Source organism: Akebia trifoliata, chromosome 9 (assembly GCF_017979445.1).
Source record: "Akebia trifoliata isolate Shusen 1 chromosome 9, ASM1797944v1, whole genome shotgun sequence".
NCBI classification, from domain to species: Eukaryota; Viridiplantae; Streptophyta; class Magnoliopsida; order Ranunculales; family Lardizabalaceae; genus Akebia; species Akebia trifoliata.
In genome coordinates, this window is record NC_141383.1 from 21,011,425 (window position 1) to 21,029,482 (window position 18,058).

The following is an 18,058-nucleotide window of genomic DNA, read 5'->3' on the forward strand; positions in this document are numbered from 1 at the left end:
TTCTTTCTTTCTTCTCTTCTCGATCAATGGCACCAGGTATGATTACTCTAAAAGTAGAAATATATTTACATTGACGACTTTTTGATTAAATATTGCCATGAACAAGCTATGTCAATAGCATATATAACAGAAATAATAATGCTTTGGAAAAATGATTGTCGAGGTCTCTTCTTTAGAAGTCTTGCTGGAGTGACATTGTAATTTCACGCGTTGTTGACGTTGAGCTGCGCACAGAATTATAGATGCTTTTCACTTGTATCTCGATTAAAAGCATCGACAGTTCCATACACACATCCACGTAACTAATGTCTAAAAACGAAATCAATTTTACCGTCACTCCATCATTTTTCTTTTTTAAAATATATACAAAAAATTCCCCCTAATAAAAAAATATGGACCAATTAGGACATACTTAATAGAATATTAGTCTAAGAAAGATCTTTTGAAGTATTTTTTTAAAATACCTAAATTACCCTTTCAAATAACTTTAGAAATTTGGAAGAAATAGGTGGCTCCTGCATGTTTTCGAAACCCTTTTAAAAATTGATGACACGATATATTCTTGACCTTGCTCTTCTCTTATAAATTGATGTTTGTTATTTTTTTCTTCGCAGTGTTGATTAGCGCCGGCATTCTTCTGCGTATCATCCCCCATCCCATAGTTGTGATGCACCTCATAGCATTTGCATTCGCATTTCGCATTGTATTTCGATTTGCAAACAATGGGAAACATCAACTACTCCCACTTCCTCCTGGTCCAATCCCTTGGCCAATCGTAAGTAACCTACCAGAATTGTTTATAAACAAGCCAAGGTTCCGATGGATACATGGGCTTATGAAGGAGTTTAATACTGATATTGCATGCATACGTCTCGGAAATGTACACATAATCCCAGTTACTTGTCCAGAGATTGCTAGAGAATTCTTGAAGAAACAAGATGCCATATTTGCATCAAGGCCTATCACAATGGCTACTGAGTACGCGACTTATGGCTTTAGGTCAACTGCTATTGTACCATGGGGAGATCAATGGAAGAAGATGAGAAGAGTGTTGGCATCCGAGGTGCTCAGTCCATCTAGAATCCAGTGGCTTCAACAAAAGAGATTAGAGGAAGCCGACAACCTTATTCGATATATTTATAACCAATGCAACAAAACTATGGGTGATAGTGGTGGTGGTGCAATTGTGGACATGAGGAGTCTTGCATGGCAATATAGTGGGAACGTGATAAGAAAGATGATGTTCAATAAGAGGTACTTGGGAAAGGGAAGGAGCGATGGAGGACCTGGTGTCGAAGAAGAAGAGTACATTGATGCAGTTTTCACCATTCTATCTCTCTTTAATGCCTTTTGTGTATCTGATTATATGCCTTGCTTGAGACGGTTTGATATAGATGGTCATGAGAAGATCATGAAGAAGGCAATAGGGATCATGAACAAGTATAACGATCTAATCATTGATGAACGTATACAACAGTGGAGAGGTGGAAAAGATGAGTTTTGTCTCAAGAAAGAGCCCGAGGATATCCTTGATGTCCTCATTTATGTTAAGGATTCTAGTGGAAAACCACTGCTATCGATGGAAGAGATCAAAGCACAGTCTGCGGTAAGATTTTTATAACTTAGTACTCCCACTTGTGGGGCCTAATAGATGTTTAATTTATCGACAACAAAATTTGGAAGACAAAAATGTCCTCATTTTTTTACATTCGAATAGTAATGTTATTATGATGAAAACGAATAACATTACAATCACATGACCCCGTAACCATTTCAGTTTCTAGTCATCTAAAATTATAGAAATATCTTTTTATTATGTTGTCAAAATAATCACCCTAGTTAATATTGTAAATTATGAAAAGACCCCCTACAACACTCATTTTACCACCATATTGACAGAAGGTGTTAATTTGTTGAATACAAAATTTTGGATGACCGAAAATGTCTCTACTTTTTCATTTAGATTTACTATTATAACTGTCCTACTTTTTGTTAAAAAGAATAAAACTACAATCCCACGAATTGAGTGTATATTTTCCTCCACTCTTGGGTGTGTCATACCCCAATTAAGCCCTATGATTCTCTTATATTCATAGTTCTCCCTTTCTTTATAAAATCAGTCTTTTGGAGTAGTTGGTTGGTTAACATGGTATCAGAGCACTAAGTTCATATAGATCGAGGGTTCGATTCTTTCCACCCTTATTGGTGAGTAGTGTTGAGTATATATTTTCCTCCACTCTTGGGTGTGTCAAACCCAGTTAAGCCCCGTGATCCTCTTATATCTATAGCTCTCCCCCTTTTCCATAAGATCGGTCTTTTGGAGTAGTTAGCTGGTTAATACCACGATCCTATAATCATTAGTCAGTTTTAAATTTTTTAATTAAATTATAATTTTTGTAACGCGTTTCCATTATCACATGCTTCCTTGTAGTACGTATAAAGAGGGATCATTTTGTTTGGCAGGAATTGATTTATGCAGCGATAGACAATCCATCAAATGCAATAGAATGGGCATTAGCAGAGATGATCAATCAACCAGAAATTCTGCGAAAAGCTGTTGATGAAATCGATCAGGTGGTTGGAAAGGAGAGACTTGTCCAAGAATCAGATTTTTCCCAACTCAATTATGTCAAGGCATGTGCAAGAGAAGCATTTCGGCTCCACCCTATTGCACCATTTAACCTTCCACATGTGTCCATGGAAGATACGACGGTTGCTGGCTATCACATACCAAGGGGTAGTCACGTGCTACTGAGTCGAATCAGGCTAGGAAGAAACCCTAAAGTCTGGGATTAACCACTCAAGTTCAAACCAGATCGGCACTTGAATGATGGATCTACTCAAGTTGAACTCACTGAGTCAGAATTGCGGTTTATCTCATTTAGTACGGGTCGACGTGGTTGCATGGGGACTCGACTAGGGTCCCTAATGACTATTATGCTACTTGCTAGGCTTCTTCAAGGGTTTGATTGGAGTGTGCCACCTGTAGATGGATCGTGCATCGATCTCACTGAGTCAACTCATGACCTATCTTTGGCCAAGCTACTGCATGCATATGCTAAGCCTTGCTTGTCACCACAGTTGTACCGAACATCCAAGTAGAAATGTGGTCGTTTGCCTTTTAAATTGAGAATTATTATAGTATTTAATATGTTCCATTGTAATAAGATGTATCATGATACACCATATCATGTTTATAATTAGGATCATTGTAATAAGGTGCATGTTATGTTGATGCACTAAATCTTCTAGATGATGATAAAGATCAAACTAGGGTTAGGTTAGATCAGATTGTTTAGATTTCAGTTTTTATTAGGATTGGCTTAGTTTGTTATCAATTTTAAACCCTTTCAGGGTTCTTGTAAGTAAGTTAAATTAATCAATTTAAAAGTCAATTTTCTACACGAATAATATCCATAAACTTAATAAATTAAGAGAACTTTTAAATAAAATAATATACATAATTTTGCCCATCAGGGTTTATGGAAAATTCTCTGTACTCCATTTGACCATTACGAATAATCTTTTTTTTTTTTTTTTCTTAAAATTCTAAGCTGATTCATACTATGAAAGATTGTGCAAAAAAAAAAAAAATAATAATAATAATAAATAAATAAATAAATTGTGATAAATTAATTTTAAAAAAAATTGGGCGAATATTTTGCCTTCTACATATCAAGACATCTACGTTAGGAATTGATATCTTATCTATTTTCTTGGTCTTTCTCCCAAGTTTGGAAAGGAGAAAGACCAAGAAACAAACTATTAAAGAAAAAGAAGGAATGATAAAAGTGAAGTAATTGCCTTATTTAACTTTCTGTCCTGCCCTTTACCCCTTGTTCTAGCCTCTTATTTATAAGGTTTTTTTTTTTTTTTTGGGTGAGAACAATATAATTTAACTGTCTAAAAATATAAAATTTTGTATAATTTCAATAATGGAAAGATCCCTTTATAATCCAATCTTAATTAGTAATATATGTAAGAGCTAATATATATCACAAAGAAAAAGATGAGTTGACTCGATGGTTTACCAACTTGACTTGGCGATTGACTTGATTCCATCGAATTTTGGGGTCGAATCACCTCAAACTCCAATTGAATCAACTCATCCGAGTTCCAAGTTGAGTGGAATTCTATACATCCGGTATCAAAGATGGGATAAGGATGATACAAATATAGATATTAAATTCAGTGTTTTACAAAAAATTGCCAAGTATTTTGAAAAAAATTATGTTCTTTTTAAATAAAAATAAAATAAGAGAATAATTATATAACTGATTTTAAAATTATTTATTTTTATCAAAACATTTAAATGGCGGTCACATACGCCTTATACAAATTCTTTTCAATTCCCTCTCAATTCTTTTTTTCAGAATTCCTCATAATTTTTTTCCTTTTTCAACACAATCGACATAGAAATTATGCACACTTAGGTGTATCGCATACAAAACCTCGATGTTAGACTAATGTCTAGGGACCACGCTACACTAGAAAAATGAGGCTTTGTAATCACCAGAATGTTTCCATTTTTTTTCTTTCCACTTTTGTTCTAATACACGTTTCTTCTTTCTTTATTTATTTTTTTTTCTTCTTTAAAGAATGAGAGTGATTATTCCACGCTACTCATAGTACGATGGTCCTTGCTTAACTTTCATTTGATTGGTCTATTGAGTTTCAAATTTAATTTGATTGGTCGTTTTGGTTCAATTAATCCATATTATTTGATTTTGCATTTTAATTGATTTTTTATTTTTAATTTGACTTTGAACTTGAATTTGAAATTTAAATTTGATTTTTATTAGATTAGATTTTCAATTTGATTTTGATTTTGATTTTTTATCATGTTTCGTAAGGATCAAGGTCTCTAAGTTAGAATTGGACATTGAGGGGCATTTCGATCATTTTTATTGGTTTCTCATAATTTTCTCTGTTTTCGTCGATTTGAGTCTCGTTAGACTCGAAGTCCCATTCTGAGTGCAATGGAGGTACTTTTAAGACTTTTCGGAGGTCCGAAGCTCATGAGGGGTATTTTCATCATTTTGTTAATTTTTGCAGATTTTTATAAATTTTAGCATGAGATTTCTTTCCATCCCTACGTGATTATTTCTAAGTCTCGAGGTCATATTTTCCTAGCGTAGCGAGGTCTCTAATTTTTAAACTGTATAGCGAACCTAAGCATACGTGCTGTTAAATCGGGTGTAATGTGTAGTAATCCTAAATATGCGTAAATTTCTATGTCAAGTCGTAACAAGTAAGGGATATGGAAATACTAGAAATGAAAGGAATTAGGGACAACACTCACAAGCTTTCGAGTTCTTTGCGATCATCATTAAGAATTCACGGCAACTAGACGACGAATTGTCAAATTAGGCAGATGCAAAAATGGGGTGTGTACAGGTTCCAATCATAAATTCCAGAAGGGCAATATGATGGGAAGCTTGGAAATGATAGTTTTGGATGAACTTTCTAATTTTACGGTAATTCAGTTATTGCATCTTGTTGGGATTCTCTTTTATCACTCATGCTCGACTTACTTGGTCAAGGTATTCTATTCCCTCACATTTAACTAGAAAGCAATACGTAGTTTAGAGCTTTAGAGTTAATTGATGAATACGAGATGCTATCTAGTCTGATAAGGATAGGTTCCTATTTTAGATTATATTCTTTATCTCCCATGAACATATCATAACCTTGGTTAGATGATGGGTTTGTGATTTTTAAATGTTAAGTTGCTTCGTTTATATTAGTGCTTTTCTAACTTTATTTTGTGGAGGAACTTGAATACAAGATGTATTGGTTGAGTATGAAGATATAAATCGAGCTATTGCAATTTCTCTTTCAAAAGAAGATAAAAATAGGGAAAACTATGATTGGTGAGTAATATGACTATTTTGTGTGATTGTGAATGCTCTTGGCATTCTTTGATTGCATGACTATACACTACAACAAATATGACAATTAGGAACAATTTATAACAGTTCCTAAGTCAATAAGAAACAGTTTACGAACCGTCTCTAATCCAGGCGTCGTTAATGAATTTAAACGACTGGAAGTCATTCTAGATTTCAAGTTTTGAAACAGCTAAAAACAGTTCCAAATCTGCATTCATATAACAAAAAGAAATACCTTAAACATCGATTTAAAATCCAATGTCTATAAGATTGATGTCCTTAGTCTGAGACTTTAGACAATGGTTGCAAACCGATATCTAAAGTGATCATAAACTGATATCTAAACTTTTTTTAAAAAAATTATTTTTTAATTTTTTTTCTACACACCTTATACCCACAATCAAAATAGACTCAAATAGAAAACATCGAGATTCTCTCACATTTATTTATACACAAAAAAAGTTACAATGAGTCATAATTTACAAAATATCATATTATACTACAAACAAACCGCAATTGTCCCTCATTTAGAGATCCACTGCCACTAGGACTACCATTGCCAGCATTCCTATGTATAAAATCATCTAGAAAGTTTAATATCACGAAACCTTGAGTAAAATCCAAACTATGAACCACACATGTGTACCTATTCAATGAGATATCTTCAAGCATAATAGAGAACTCAAGCTTGTTTTGCGGGAGATGACCAACAGTAAGTAAGTTTTTTTTTCCATCATACGCAAAGTCCTTTCTAGCAAGCACGGTATCATATGTTTTATGAATACTATCGATCACTCATCATCGTAATCAAAATCTTCCACTTAGGAGCCTTTGATTCAAAAAATTTAAGCATATATCATTAAAAGAACAGCAACAACAAGCCAACAAGTAAAAGAACATGTCCAATAGGCAAGAGCCATAAACTAACATATTCTTAATACAGAAACCTCAATGCTTGTAGCTTAGTTATGCCTAAGCATTAATACTTGTAGCTTTTTGGATAACTTTTTCTCTTCTCATTAACTCCTTGGGTAGTTGATGATGGTCTCTTTGATCACGAGATGTATATACTTGAAATTTTCTCCTTAAGAAATATTATATAACAAGAAAATGTTAGGCTGAAATTTTCAAGCCATCAATTGGGTTGGAGTTTTTCAACCTCAAGAAACATTTCTAATGTTCTTCCAATAAGAGATATCAATAATAGCAAATGAACAAATAACTTGATAATTCATAGAAGATAATAATTCCTTAAAGGGAAAGACTGAAAAAATCCATCCATCAAACTTTAATCCATAGCTAATATTTAAAACCATAACAAATCAAGCACATAGATCAAATCTAGATTTTGTTTTTAACATGGTAATGAATGTCAAAATAAGGGTAGATATACCTAGGGTGTAGTAGAAGCCAATCCCTTGATTGGCTTCTGCCCATACTTTCTCCATAAATACTCATCAGACGGGATATCTGAAATCTTGTCACTAATTGTAGGCACTTTGATGGTTCTCTTCACCCTCAATTTCCTATAAAACAGAACATTGTTAGTGAGTGATTAAAAAAACCAATTGGACATAACAAACTAAAAAATAAAAGTAATGAAATCTAACCTCCTCCTTGAACAATGGCATCTACCACTACTGCTCACCCCTTTCACACCATCGCCCCCTCCCCTACCTGGGCACCCACCCTAGTTTATTATGAGGAGAGCAGTTGGTAGGATGAGTAGGGTGGTCCATTTAAACATGTAGAGCTCAGCAAAATCTCCATCCTCATCATTTGCCTTGGAGGTGACAGTGAAATTGGTGTCGATCCCGGCTAGAACTTTAGGCAGACCTTGGAAGACTGCAAAGAGATGAGCTGAAACACCTCCTATAACCCAAAACTGTTCGTTCCTCCATCACTCATCAATCCCGACACCGCTCCATCTCATTTCCAATATACCAGTCGCAAAGATTGAAAAAGAGGGTTATAAACCAAATACTAGCAATGTTGCTAATCTGTTATTTAAGATAGAAAAAACAATAAATCAAGCCAACAGTTGATGAAATTTAAGTAGGATTAAATTCAAAATAGGTTTTTTTTTTCTGTTGGGGGGGGGGGGGGGGGGGGGGGGGGGGGGGCGCACAACAAGAAGACCACAAGATATATGTTAGTGTTGGCCCAAGTGGCCCCCTAAGTTTCCAGGGTGAGGGTAGTTGTCGTTACCTGTGGATAATGAATTTTCCCGTAAGCAGTCAGACAGCAGGCAATGTACAATATGCAAGAAGAGGAATGGCAGTTATTGGGTGAATGGTGGTGTTGATGCATGTGAATCTCTCCAGCAATTTCAGCCTGCCACCATAACCATACCAGATGGTGCAATGCCAACTAAGAAGAATCTCGACGGAACCCAGAGCCCACCAAAGCACTTGGTTAAGACGATCTGAAAGATTAATAAGAGCTGATCCTTTGAAGGCTGGAGGATGGGGCATGCAGTAAATTGATCTCCAACCACGAGCATGCATCTTGAATCCTGTAAGAATATCTTCTGTGACAGACCCATAGATCCATCCTATCTGCATAGTCCACCATGGATTATTAGAAATGCAAGAAGAGAAATTTGTTTAGGAGGGGGAAGAGTAATCAAAAGGGGCGTAAGGTTCTCTAAAGGCTCCAAAAATAACAATTATCAATTCTTGGAAAGATTACTTTTCAGTACAGCCCTAATCATGTTTATTCCGGAAGTAGCAAGGCCACCTCAGTTTGAAGAAGTTCCTAAAAAAATATGCCACTGTTGGTACTGGATTAGGACGAAAAAAAAAAGATGTTTATAGGCAAGCAAGCATAAATGCATCAAATTGAACCCCCCATCTCGTCACAGCGCAGTAATGCCCCTTTTCAATGTTCAGTTTTTTTTTTTACCCTAGTAGATGAAAAAATTCATTAAGAAGAAGAAATGAAGGATACAGAGGGAAGGTCAAGTGGAGCATCCAAATTTTGGAAATTGATACAAATGAAAGCTCAGATGGCCAAAAAAACAGAAATATATGAAGAAAACATTCATGAAATAAAATTGGGAAAGTGAAGATAACTGGAAGCATCATGAATCCTACCTCAAGTGCTTTCGCATAAGAATTTATAAAAAGCTGAAACTTCCCCGCTATTGTGCATGCATGCTGTATCAAGTATCGACCTATCTCCATCTGCCATGTGGTGCCTACATCTACAGCACCACCACCGGCAACAACAGTGGAGTTCTTTACAGTCCTTCTAACTATCATAATGGCATCATGGAGGCTCCACTCAGCTTCCTCAATGAACTGAAACACATGCAAAAATGAAGTGAATGATTGACTAACACGGCATGATTCACATTGTGCATTATTGACACACTTGATCAGCTCCACCACGAAGAACAATAGCTGCGGTCTTAACCGACAGACATCCATTGAATATGTTAAAACGCTCATTTCCAACTTGCCTTTCTTCAAAAAGCTCACAGGATCCAAGAACCTTCGCAACACCAAAACACTCATTTTAATGGAAAAAGATGATAAAGATACACAACTGCCCACCTATTCTGTTAAAACTTGAGAAAGGTGCACCAATAATGTCATCAATAGAGTTATATTTTCCAATGTATCGTTAGGATCAAGAGAGGACATAAAAGAAACCTCATCAACAATGTTATTAAGGCTAACATGAATTTTGACCAAGACCCAATGTATCCGAGAAATAAAGAACATGAATTTTGCACTCAAGGTATAGAATGAACATTATGGGAACCCTAAGCTACATTGGAAAATAAACTGGGGTATGGACCAGCCCAGATGGGAGGGTGCTCAGATGTCATTATTAGGCCATGGGGGAGTTCACCACCCCCTGTAGTTATTACAATGACACAATAAGCGAGCTTTTCCAATGTAACATCCACTAACACGTGAAGGAAGAACTAAATCAAGTTAACATTCAATATACAAAAGTTATTTACTCAAAAGGAAGAATTAGGCAAGTGGCATCATATTCATGCAAATTTGCTTTTTTAATACCTTGACTGTGACCTCAAGGTTGTCACAGAGAACACATCCAAGTTTAGCTGGCATATACGTAGACCATTTTGGCACCAAACATTATTAATATTTGTGTTGGGTTATGTCTTCTATTCTTGTATATGGAGAGTTGTCATGAATTTAACCTCTTCGTAACCCTAAGTATATAAAGAGTAAGAGTTAAAACCCTAAGGGGTATGAGAAATATACGAGAGATAGAGAGAAAGTGTAACCTAGTTCTTCTTTGGTTAATATAGTGAAATCGCCGTTTTCGCCCGTGGACGTAGATAGATGCTTTGACCGAACCACGTATATCTTGTGTCGTGTGAGATTCTTGTGTTCTTGTTTTGATTTATTCTTCAAATCAAATTTTTCTAACAATTTGAATATCAGAATTATTACAAAAACTGAAATATATTATGGCACCAAGTTGCACACCTAAACCAAAATCTCAGTTGTCTGCCTCTCCTTCCACATTAAGGCCTCCTACAATGCATTAAAAAGAATGAAATGAAGATTTAATCAGCACAAGGGCTCTCAAAACCCCAACGTCATGTAAATATGCAGTTTGGTGGAAAGGAAGACATGTTTAAATATTGGTTTCATAATTCAACAACAATCAAAGCGGGTACAAAAAATTTCACCATGATCAGCTTTTGTAACTTTATTACCAAGGGAAAAACAACGAGTCTCCTTGTTTTGGAGATCATGATCTTTTATTCTCCTCAATTTCGTTATAAATTCTAGCTCACAAAATGTTATGTGTCGTTGGATCGGACTTGGCCAGCTCTACATACATGTTTGATATTGCTTCAGAGAAGTAAGCTTTTGCTTGAGGTCTCTTGATCTGGTATTAGTAAAGGTGCAAAGCATAGTGAGGCACTTCAATTCTAATTTCAATTACAGTTTTTTTTTGTTTTGTGGCTGTTGATAGCAGTTAAACACATGAACATTAGAAGCTAGGTGTACACAATAATATGATATAAGTTACGTTCCATAGTAGCATAACTAGTTGCTTAAATATGGAGTTGTGGGATGAATTTGGATTAGAATTAGTCTATAAAAATTGATTGTAATATGATTTCAAAATCAATGAGAAATATTGGAATCATTTGGATTTAGGAGATTGACCCATCTCGAATTGGTTTATATTGATTGTAATATGGAGTTTTTATTTTTATTTTTGGGTGGTATGATCATCAAGTTAGAAATTAAGTTTGCAGCAAAACTTGAAATGAAACACTTGCCTTGAATGTCGGAGTGAGAAGGTCATTTTCCAAAGTAAATGGTTCGAGCACTAAAGTCACTGCTTTTGCAAATTCAAAACCTCTCAACTGCAAAGCAAAGGGGTAAAAACAAGAAACAAATAACAAAACAAATTAAGGGAAGAAAGAGAAAATTCCATTTTGTGTTACTTAGACTCATGATTGAGAATTCAAGGTTGAAATTTGGAATGCATCAGACTCCTAGGAGACCATGATCAACTCTTTGTCGTTGAGTGCTTAGCAAAGATGCAAAGTGAATACTACATGGTTTGCAAGACAAAATTGCACTACTTGTAACCTGTATTTGTTACATAATTTAAACTGATTGGCAGAAATATAAGACAACAAATAGTTCCATATGAAAAGTAGGTTTCCCTTGCTTGTCCACCAACCTAAAATTTTCCATACTACAGTTTCATGGATGCAAAAGTTAATTTCCGTCATTTATTTTTTATAATCTAAACCAAAGCTCTCTCTCTTCTGGTCCTTCCAAAGTTAAGCTCACATGGAAATCTGGAAGGAAACAAACAGAGCCTCTTAGGTCAGGTATCATTGACTTATGAGTTAAATACAAAGCTCAGGAATGTAGTTGTAACAAATTCCATAATGTTAAACAAAAATACTTTCAAAATAAAGAATATGTCTTTCTAACAAATAAAACATGACTGTACAGCAAAGCACATAATACATTTATGAACCAAGCCATCAAAAACTGAACACCTATCTCATATAAACCAAAACATTATGTTATCGTTATAACAGAAATCACGGAATGCTACCAAACAGTTACACGATTTCTGTTACGTAATAATTTTAAACTACTCACCAGCTAAACATCCTCTCAATGCATCCTCTCAATGTCTATAAATCCACAATATTGAAGTAAAATGTCTTATAATTATGTGACTTAGACATAGATACGCAAGTCCATGTCAAAGATAGAATCAAAAAAATGACAACAAGCCCAGACACCCATTATAGAATTCAATATACCCGCCAAAAAGGGGTTTTGATCTTGGGTCTGTGGTATTGCACCACAGAGACATTACCACCTCACTGAGGTGGCACATTCAAACATCATAAATTTACGACAAGCCCCCCACCCCTTCTTTCATTAAGCAACACAAAATTCTGATATTCAGCAAAATAGAACAGAGGAGAAAACATGTCAAATTTCATGAAGCACAAACGTAGTGGGCAGATATCAGCAAGAATGTGTATGCCCTTATAGATGTTGGACTCCATATTTAAAAAAAAAAAAAAAAAAGACACACAAGATACAGCAACAATCATGATTCAGTTGCAATCGATTCTAGGAATTAAGCTAGCCTTGCTGTATTTTGGACTAATGTACCCTCTACTATAATAATAACCCTAAAGAAGCTCAATTTACCATATCTAGCAACTAAAAGAAAATCAAAAACATCAAAATAAGGTCAAGAGATCTAAGATTGAATCCAATGTAAACCTTCAATTGTGAGTTAATCAAAGTAATAAAACTGTGTTTAATCACATTTAAAAACCTAAATCTTCAATCCAAATCCCTAATGCAATCTATATAAAGAAAAGAGGGAATAGAGAGAGTACCTAGCCCAAAAGGTCGATCGAGGGAGCCACTGAGCGAAAGAGATGAGATCGAGAGGTTGATTGAGGGAGAGACTTGTTGGAGTGTTACATCTCATATTGAAAGCATGGAATTAAAAAGGAAAGAAGAAAGACTTAAAGTAGAAAGAAAGTTAGAAGAGAAGAGTTAGTTATTTTAGTTAGAGGAGAAGAGTTTGTTAGAAGAGTTAGTTATTTCAGTTAGAAGAGTTTGTTAGTTAGTTAGAAGAGTTAGTTATTTCAGTTATTCTGTTGTTGTACTATTGATGTATTATAAATAGGACTCAAGTCTAATGAAAATTCATCAATTACAATTTAGTAGTTTACCAAGTTCTCTTTGCTTTCTCTGTTTTTCAATACTTTTTCTTCACCAAGTTCAGATTCCTCTGATTCTCAACATGGTATCAGATTGAAAACCTAAAGCTTCCGCAATCTAAATCGATTGATTTTTTTTTAACTTCTGCCTTGCGAAATTCTGCTCTAGAATTCTTGCATCGATTATCTTCAGGTTTCTTGCATTTTCTTGAACAAATTCTTGAAAATGAGTTCTGGCGATTCTCTTCTTGTCAATCCCTCTCATGTCAATCCTTCAGATGACTCATCGAGTCCTTATTACCTACATCCAAGCGACAATCCTAGTGCTTTGTTAGTATCAGAAATCTTCAATGGCGAGAACTATGTTGCATGGAGTCGTTCGATAGTTATTGCATTGACAGTCAAGAACAAGGTACAATTTATAGATGGTTCAATTGTTTCTCCCTCTACTGATCAACTTGTTAAACACAACGCATGGTTAAGAGCAAATAATCTGGTTCTTTCTTGGTTGATGAATTCTATTTCAAAAGACATACGAAATAGCTTGTTGTTTGTGGTATCTGCTGTTGATCTTTGGAGTGAGCTTAAAGCAAGATATCTCCGGAGTGATGGACCAAGGGTTTTTCATCTTGAGAAATCTTTGAGTTGCATCAGTCAAGGTGCTTTTTCTATTACTGAATATTTCAGTACCTTTAAGGTCCTTTGGGACGAGTACATTAGCTATAGGCCATTTCCAGCATGCACATGTGGCAAGATGGCAACATGTACTTGTGAACTTTTCAACTTTTTACAAATCATACAGCAATCTGATTATGTACTCAAATTCTTGGTGGGGCTAAATGATTCTTATGCCTCTATGAGAAACCAGTTGCTGCTAATGGTTCCCTTACCAAGCATGTCCAAGGTTTTCTCTTTATTGCTTCAAGAAGAAAGTCAGAGGCAGCTTACAAATTCTGCTACATATAATGAGACTCATGCTTTGATGGCAAAGCAATTCAATCAGCAGAATTACCAGCCAAAATCTTTCAAGGACAAACCAAAGAAATCTGCCTTACACTGTACTCATTGTGGGTACAATGGTCACATAGTGGACAAATGTTTTCAACTCCATGGTTATCCCCCTGGTTGGAATGGACCAAAGGGAAAAAGAAATGTGGCTTCTGCTCATGCTGCTATTACAACTCCAGAGGTCTACAATCAAAATAGTAATGAGCAACAAAAGTTTTGTTTCACTCCAGAGGAATTTAATAAACTAATGGCACTTGCAAATTCAGCACCGCCCAATTCTTCCAATCAGAATAATGTCCATCCAGCTATTAACCTTGTCACCACCTCTCACTTTTCTGGTAATGTGCAACCTTCACTTAAACCAACTCTATTTTCTAGTAATTCTGTTGCTTCTAAGCCAAATTCCAATTTATATTGGATTCTTGACATGGGTGCCACAGACCATATGATCTGTTCACCACTTTTATACCATTCTACACCTAAACCAATTAATGCATCCATAAATCTTCCTAATGGTACTACAGTTCCAGCTACACACATTGGTACTGTATGTCTCTCAGATTCCTTATTTTTACATAATGTCTTGTGTGTTCCTCATTTTTCATTCAATCTATTATCTGTTTCCAAACTCACTAAACAATATAATATTTCTCTTATCTTTACTGCTTCCCATTGCCTTTTACAGGACCAGTCAATGGAGAAGATGATTGGGATTGCTCTTGAGAAAGAAGGACTTTACCATCTGACTCAAGCTTCATCAAAAGCTAAAACCTGTAATTCATTTCAGTTTAATTCTATACCTTTTGCTTTATCCTCTACTCACAAACAATTAGATATATGGCATTGTAGATTAGGACATGTATCTAGTTCAAAATTACCTTCCCTCAAACAGATTGATTCTACTATCACTCTTGATTGTACAAATGTTTGTGACATATGTCCTTTAGCAAAGCAAAGAAGGCTTCCTTTTTCTGTATCACAAAGTAATTCTAATAAAAGTTTCGATTTGATCCATTGTGATATATGGGGTCCTTTTGGCACTACTTCTTATTCTGGTTTTAAATATTTTTTAACTATAGTCGATGACTTCACAAGGTGTACTTGGGTATACATGATTAAAGCTAAATCAGAAGTGCCATCTTTAATCAAAACTTTTTGTAAAATGATAGCAAACCAATTTTCTTCTTCTGTCAAAGCTATAAGGTCTGATAATGGACTAGAATTCTTACTCACAAAATTTTATCATAAATATGGTATTTTGCATCAGAGAAGTTGTGTAGAAACTCCACAACAAAATGGTGTTGTGGAGAGAAAACATCAACATCTACTAAGCACTGCTAGAGCCTTAATGTTTCAAGCCAATTTACCATTAATTTTTTGGAGTGACTGTGTGCTTACTGCAGCACACAGAATCAATAGAATTCCTACTCCTCTACTTCAAAATAGAACCTCTTTTGAAAAGCTTTTTAACAAAACACCTAACCTTTCTCATTTAAAAGTTTTTGGCTGCCTTTGCTTTGCCTCAACTTTAACTAGTCACAGCAGAAATTTGATTCAAGAGCCACAAAATGCATATTCCTAGGATATCCTTCTGATATTAAGGGTTATAAACTCATGGATCTAAACACCAATCAGATACTTGTTTCTTGGAATGTCATATTCCATGAAACAATTTTTCCTTTTCAAGTGTTACCCAAAAATCCTGAAACTCATTCTTTTTTGTTTCCTATTTCCCAAACTTTTTCAGATTCACCTTCTACCAACTCATTCTTCAATTCATATCAAAATGTGGAATCTGACTCACCACATAATAATTCTACTCCTTTCTCTGAACCTCATGCACATATTGAATCAGACTCACCTCCATTTCCCTCTCTGTCCAATATGAATCCAACATCTACTTCACCTGACCCAGAAGTCCTACAGCTCAGAAAATCAACCAGAATTAAACAAACACCTTCATATCTGCAGGACTATTCTTGTGGTAATGTCTCTTCATCTCAAAGTGCAACTCACGCATCTACTTCAACGGACTGCTCTCCAACTAAAGGTAATATCTATTCTCTTCACCTTTTTCTTTCTACTAGTAGACTGTCTACATCCTATAAAGCTTTTTTAACCTCTATCACAAACTCTCCAGAGCCCAAAACATACAAACAAGCTTCTAGACTACCTGAATGGCAAGCTGCCATGAAAAATGAAATTAATGCTTTGGAGTTGAATAAAACTTGGGAGCTTGTTACTCTTCCTCATAATAAAAAAACTATTGGTTGTAAATGGGTATTCAAAGTGAAATATAAAGCTGATGGAACTATAGAAATACATAAAGCTAGATTGGTGGCAAAAGGGTATACTCAGCAAGAAGGCCTAGACTTCTTTGATACTTTCTCTCATGTGGCCAAGATTACATCCATTCGATTAATACTTGCTGTAGCTGCAGTCAAACAGTGGCATCTCCATCAACTAGATGTAAATAATGCATTTCTGCATGGAGATTTACATGAAGAGGTATACATGAAATTGCCTCCTGGATTGACTGTCCAAGGAGAACAGAAAGTTTGTCGGCTTTTAAAGAGCCTCTATGGCTTAAAGCAGGCTTCTAGGCAATGGTTTGCCAAGCTATCCACTGCCCTTATTTCCTATGGCTTTATTCAGGGTAATTCTGACTGTTCTCTGTTCATTAAGAAATCTGAACGTTCTTTTATGGCCTTATTAGTCTATGTGGATGATGTGCTATTGGCAAGTGATAGCATTCTGGAAATTGAAAGGTTGAAGACTTTTTTAGATGAAAAGTTCACTATTAAAGACTTAGGACAGCTGAAATACTTTCTTGGCTTGGAAGTTGCAAGGTCCAAAAATGGTATCTCATTATGCCAAAGAAAGTATATACTTGACATACTTGAAGACACTGGTTTAACTGGATCCAAACCTGCTGCCTTCCCTATGGAATCTACCCTCAAGTTATCAGCAAATGATACCAATTTATATGACGATCCATCAAGTTATCGTAGACTTATTGGCAGATTACTTTACTTAACTCTCACTAGGCCTGACTTAGCCTATTCTGTACAAGTGCTCAGCCAGTTTTTAGTAAAACCTGCTGTTAGTCACCATCAAGTAGCCATTCGAGTATTGAGATATCTAAAGGCCACACCAGGGCAAGGTCTCTTCTTTCCATCCTCATCAGATTTTCACTTAAAGGGTTTTTCAGATAGTGATTGGGCAGGCTGTGTAGATACTCGAAGGAGTGTCATTGGTTTTGCAATTTTTCTTGGCAACTCATTGATTTCATGGAAATCAAAGAACAAGTTACAATCAGTCGATCATCTGCAAAGGCAGAGTACCGATCCCTTGCAACTACAACATGTGAAATTCAGTGGCTTTTGTATGCCTTACAAGACCTGGATATCAATCATTCACAGTCAGTATTGCTATATACTGACAGTAAATCAGCAATGTCCATAGCCACAAATCCAGTTCAGCATGAACGAACAAAGCATATCCAGATTGATTGCCATCTTATTAGAGAAAAATTGCAGCAGCATGTTATTAAACTCTTCCATATTCCATCGAGATTACAGCTAGCAGACATATTTACAAAGCCCCTCGGATCTCCACCTTTTCATCATAATCTTCGCAAGATGAACATCATTAACATCCATGTTCCTCTTGAGGGGGGGTGTTGGAGTGTTACATCTCATATTGAAAGCATGGAATTAAAAAGGAAAGAAGAAAGACTTAAAGTAGAAAGAAAGTTAGAAGAGAAGAGTTAGTTATTTCAGTTAGAGGAGAAGAGTTTGTTAGAAGAGTTAGTTATTTCAGTTAGAAGAGTTTGTTAGTTAGTTAGAAGAGTTAGTTATTTCAGTTTATTCTGTTATTGTACTATTGATGTATTATAAATAGGACTCAAGTCTAATGAAAATTCATCAATTACAATTCAGTAGTA

General features: G+C 35.4%; 1 protein-coding gene and 2 pseudogenes across 1 annotated transcript; 2 read left to right on the forward strand and 1 right to left on the reverse strand.

The window, feature by feature from the left end:
• The first annotated feature begins 403 nt into the window (after positions 1-403).
• LOC147394595 (tryptophan N-monooxygenase CYP79A68 pseudogene) lies at positions 404-3,102 on the forward strand (annotated as a pseudogene).
• Positions 3,103-7,581: 4,479 nt separating this feature from the next.
• On the reverse strand, positions 7,582-8,455 carry LOC147394596 (putative cellulose synthase A catalytic subunit 8 [UDP-forming]; annotated as a pseudogene).
• Positions 8,456-13,330: 4,875 nt separating this feature from the next.
• On the forward strand, positions 13,331-17,577 carry LOC147394597 (uncharacterized). The gene is made up of 4 exons (XM_086453317.1): positions 13,331-14,659; positions 14,798-14,885; positions 15,860-16,162; positions 16,253-17,577. Exons 1-4 carry the CDS (start codon positions 13,331-13,333, stop codon positions 17,575-17,577), a joined length of 3,045 nt encoding a protein of 1,014 aa, XP_086309443.1.
• The last annotated feature ends 481 nt before the right edge of the window (positions 17,578-18,058 follow it).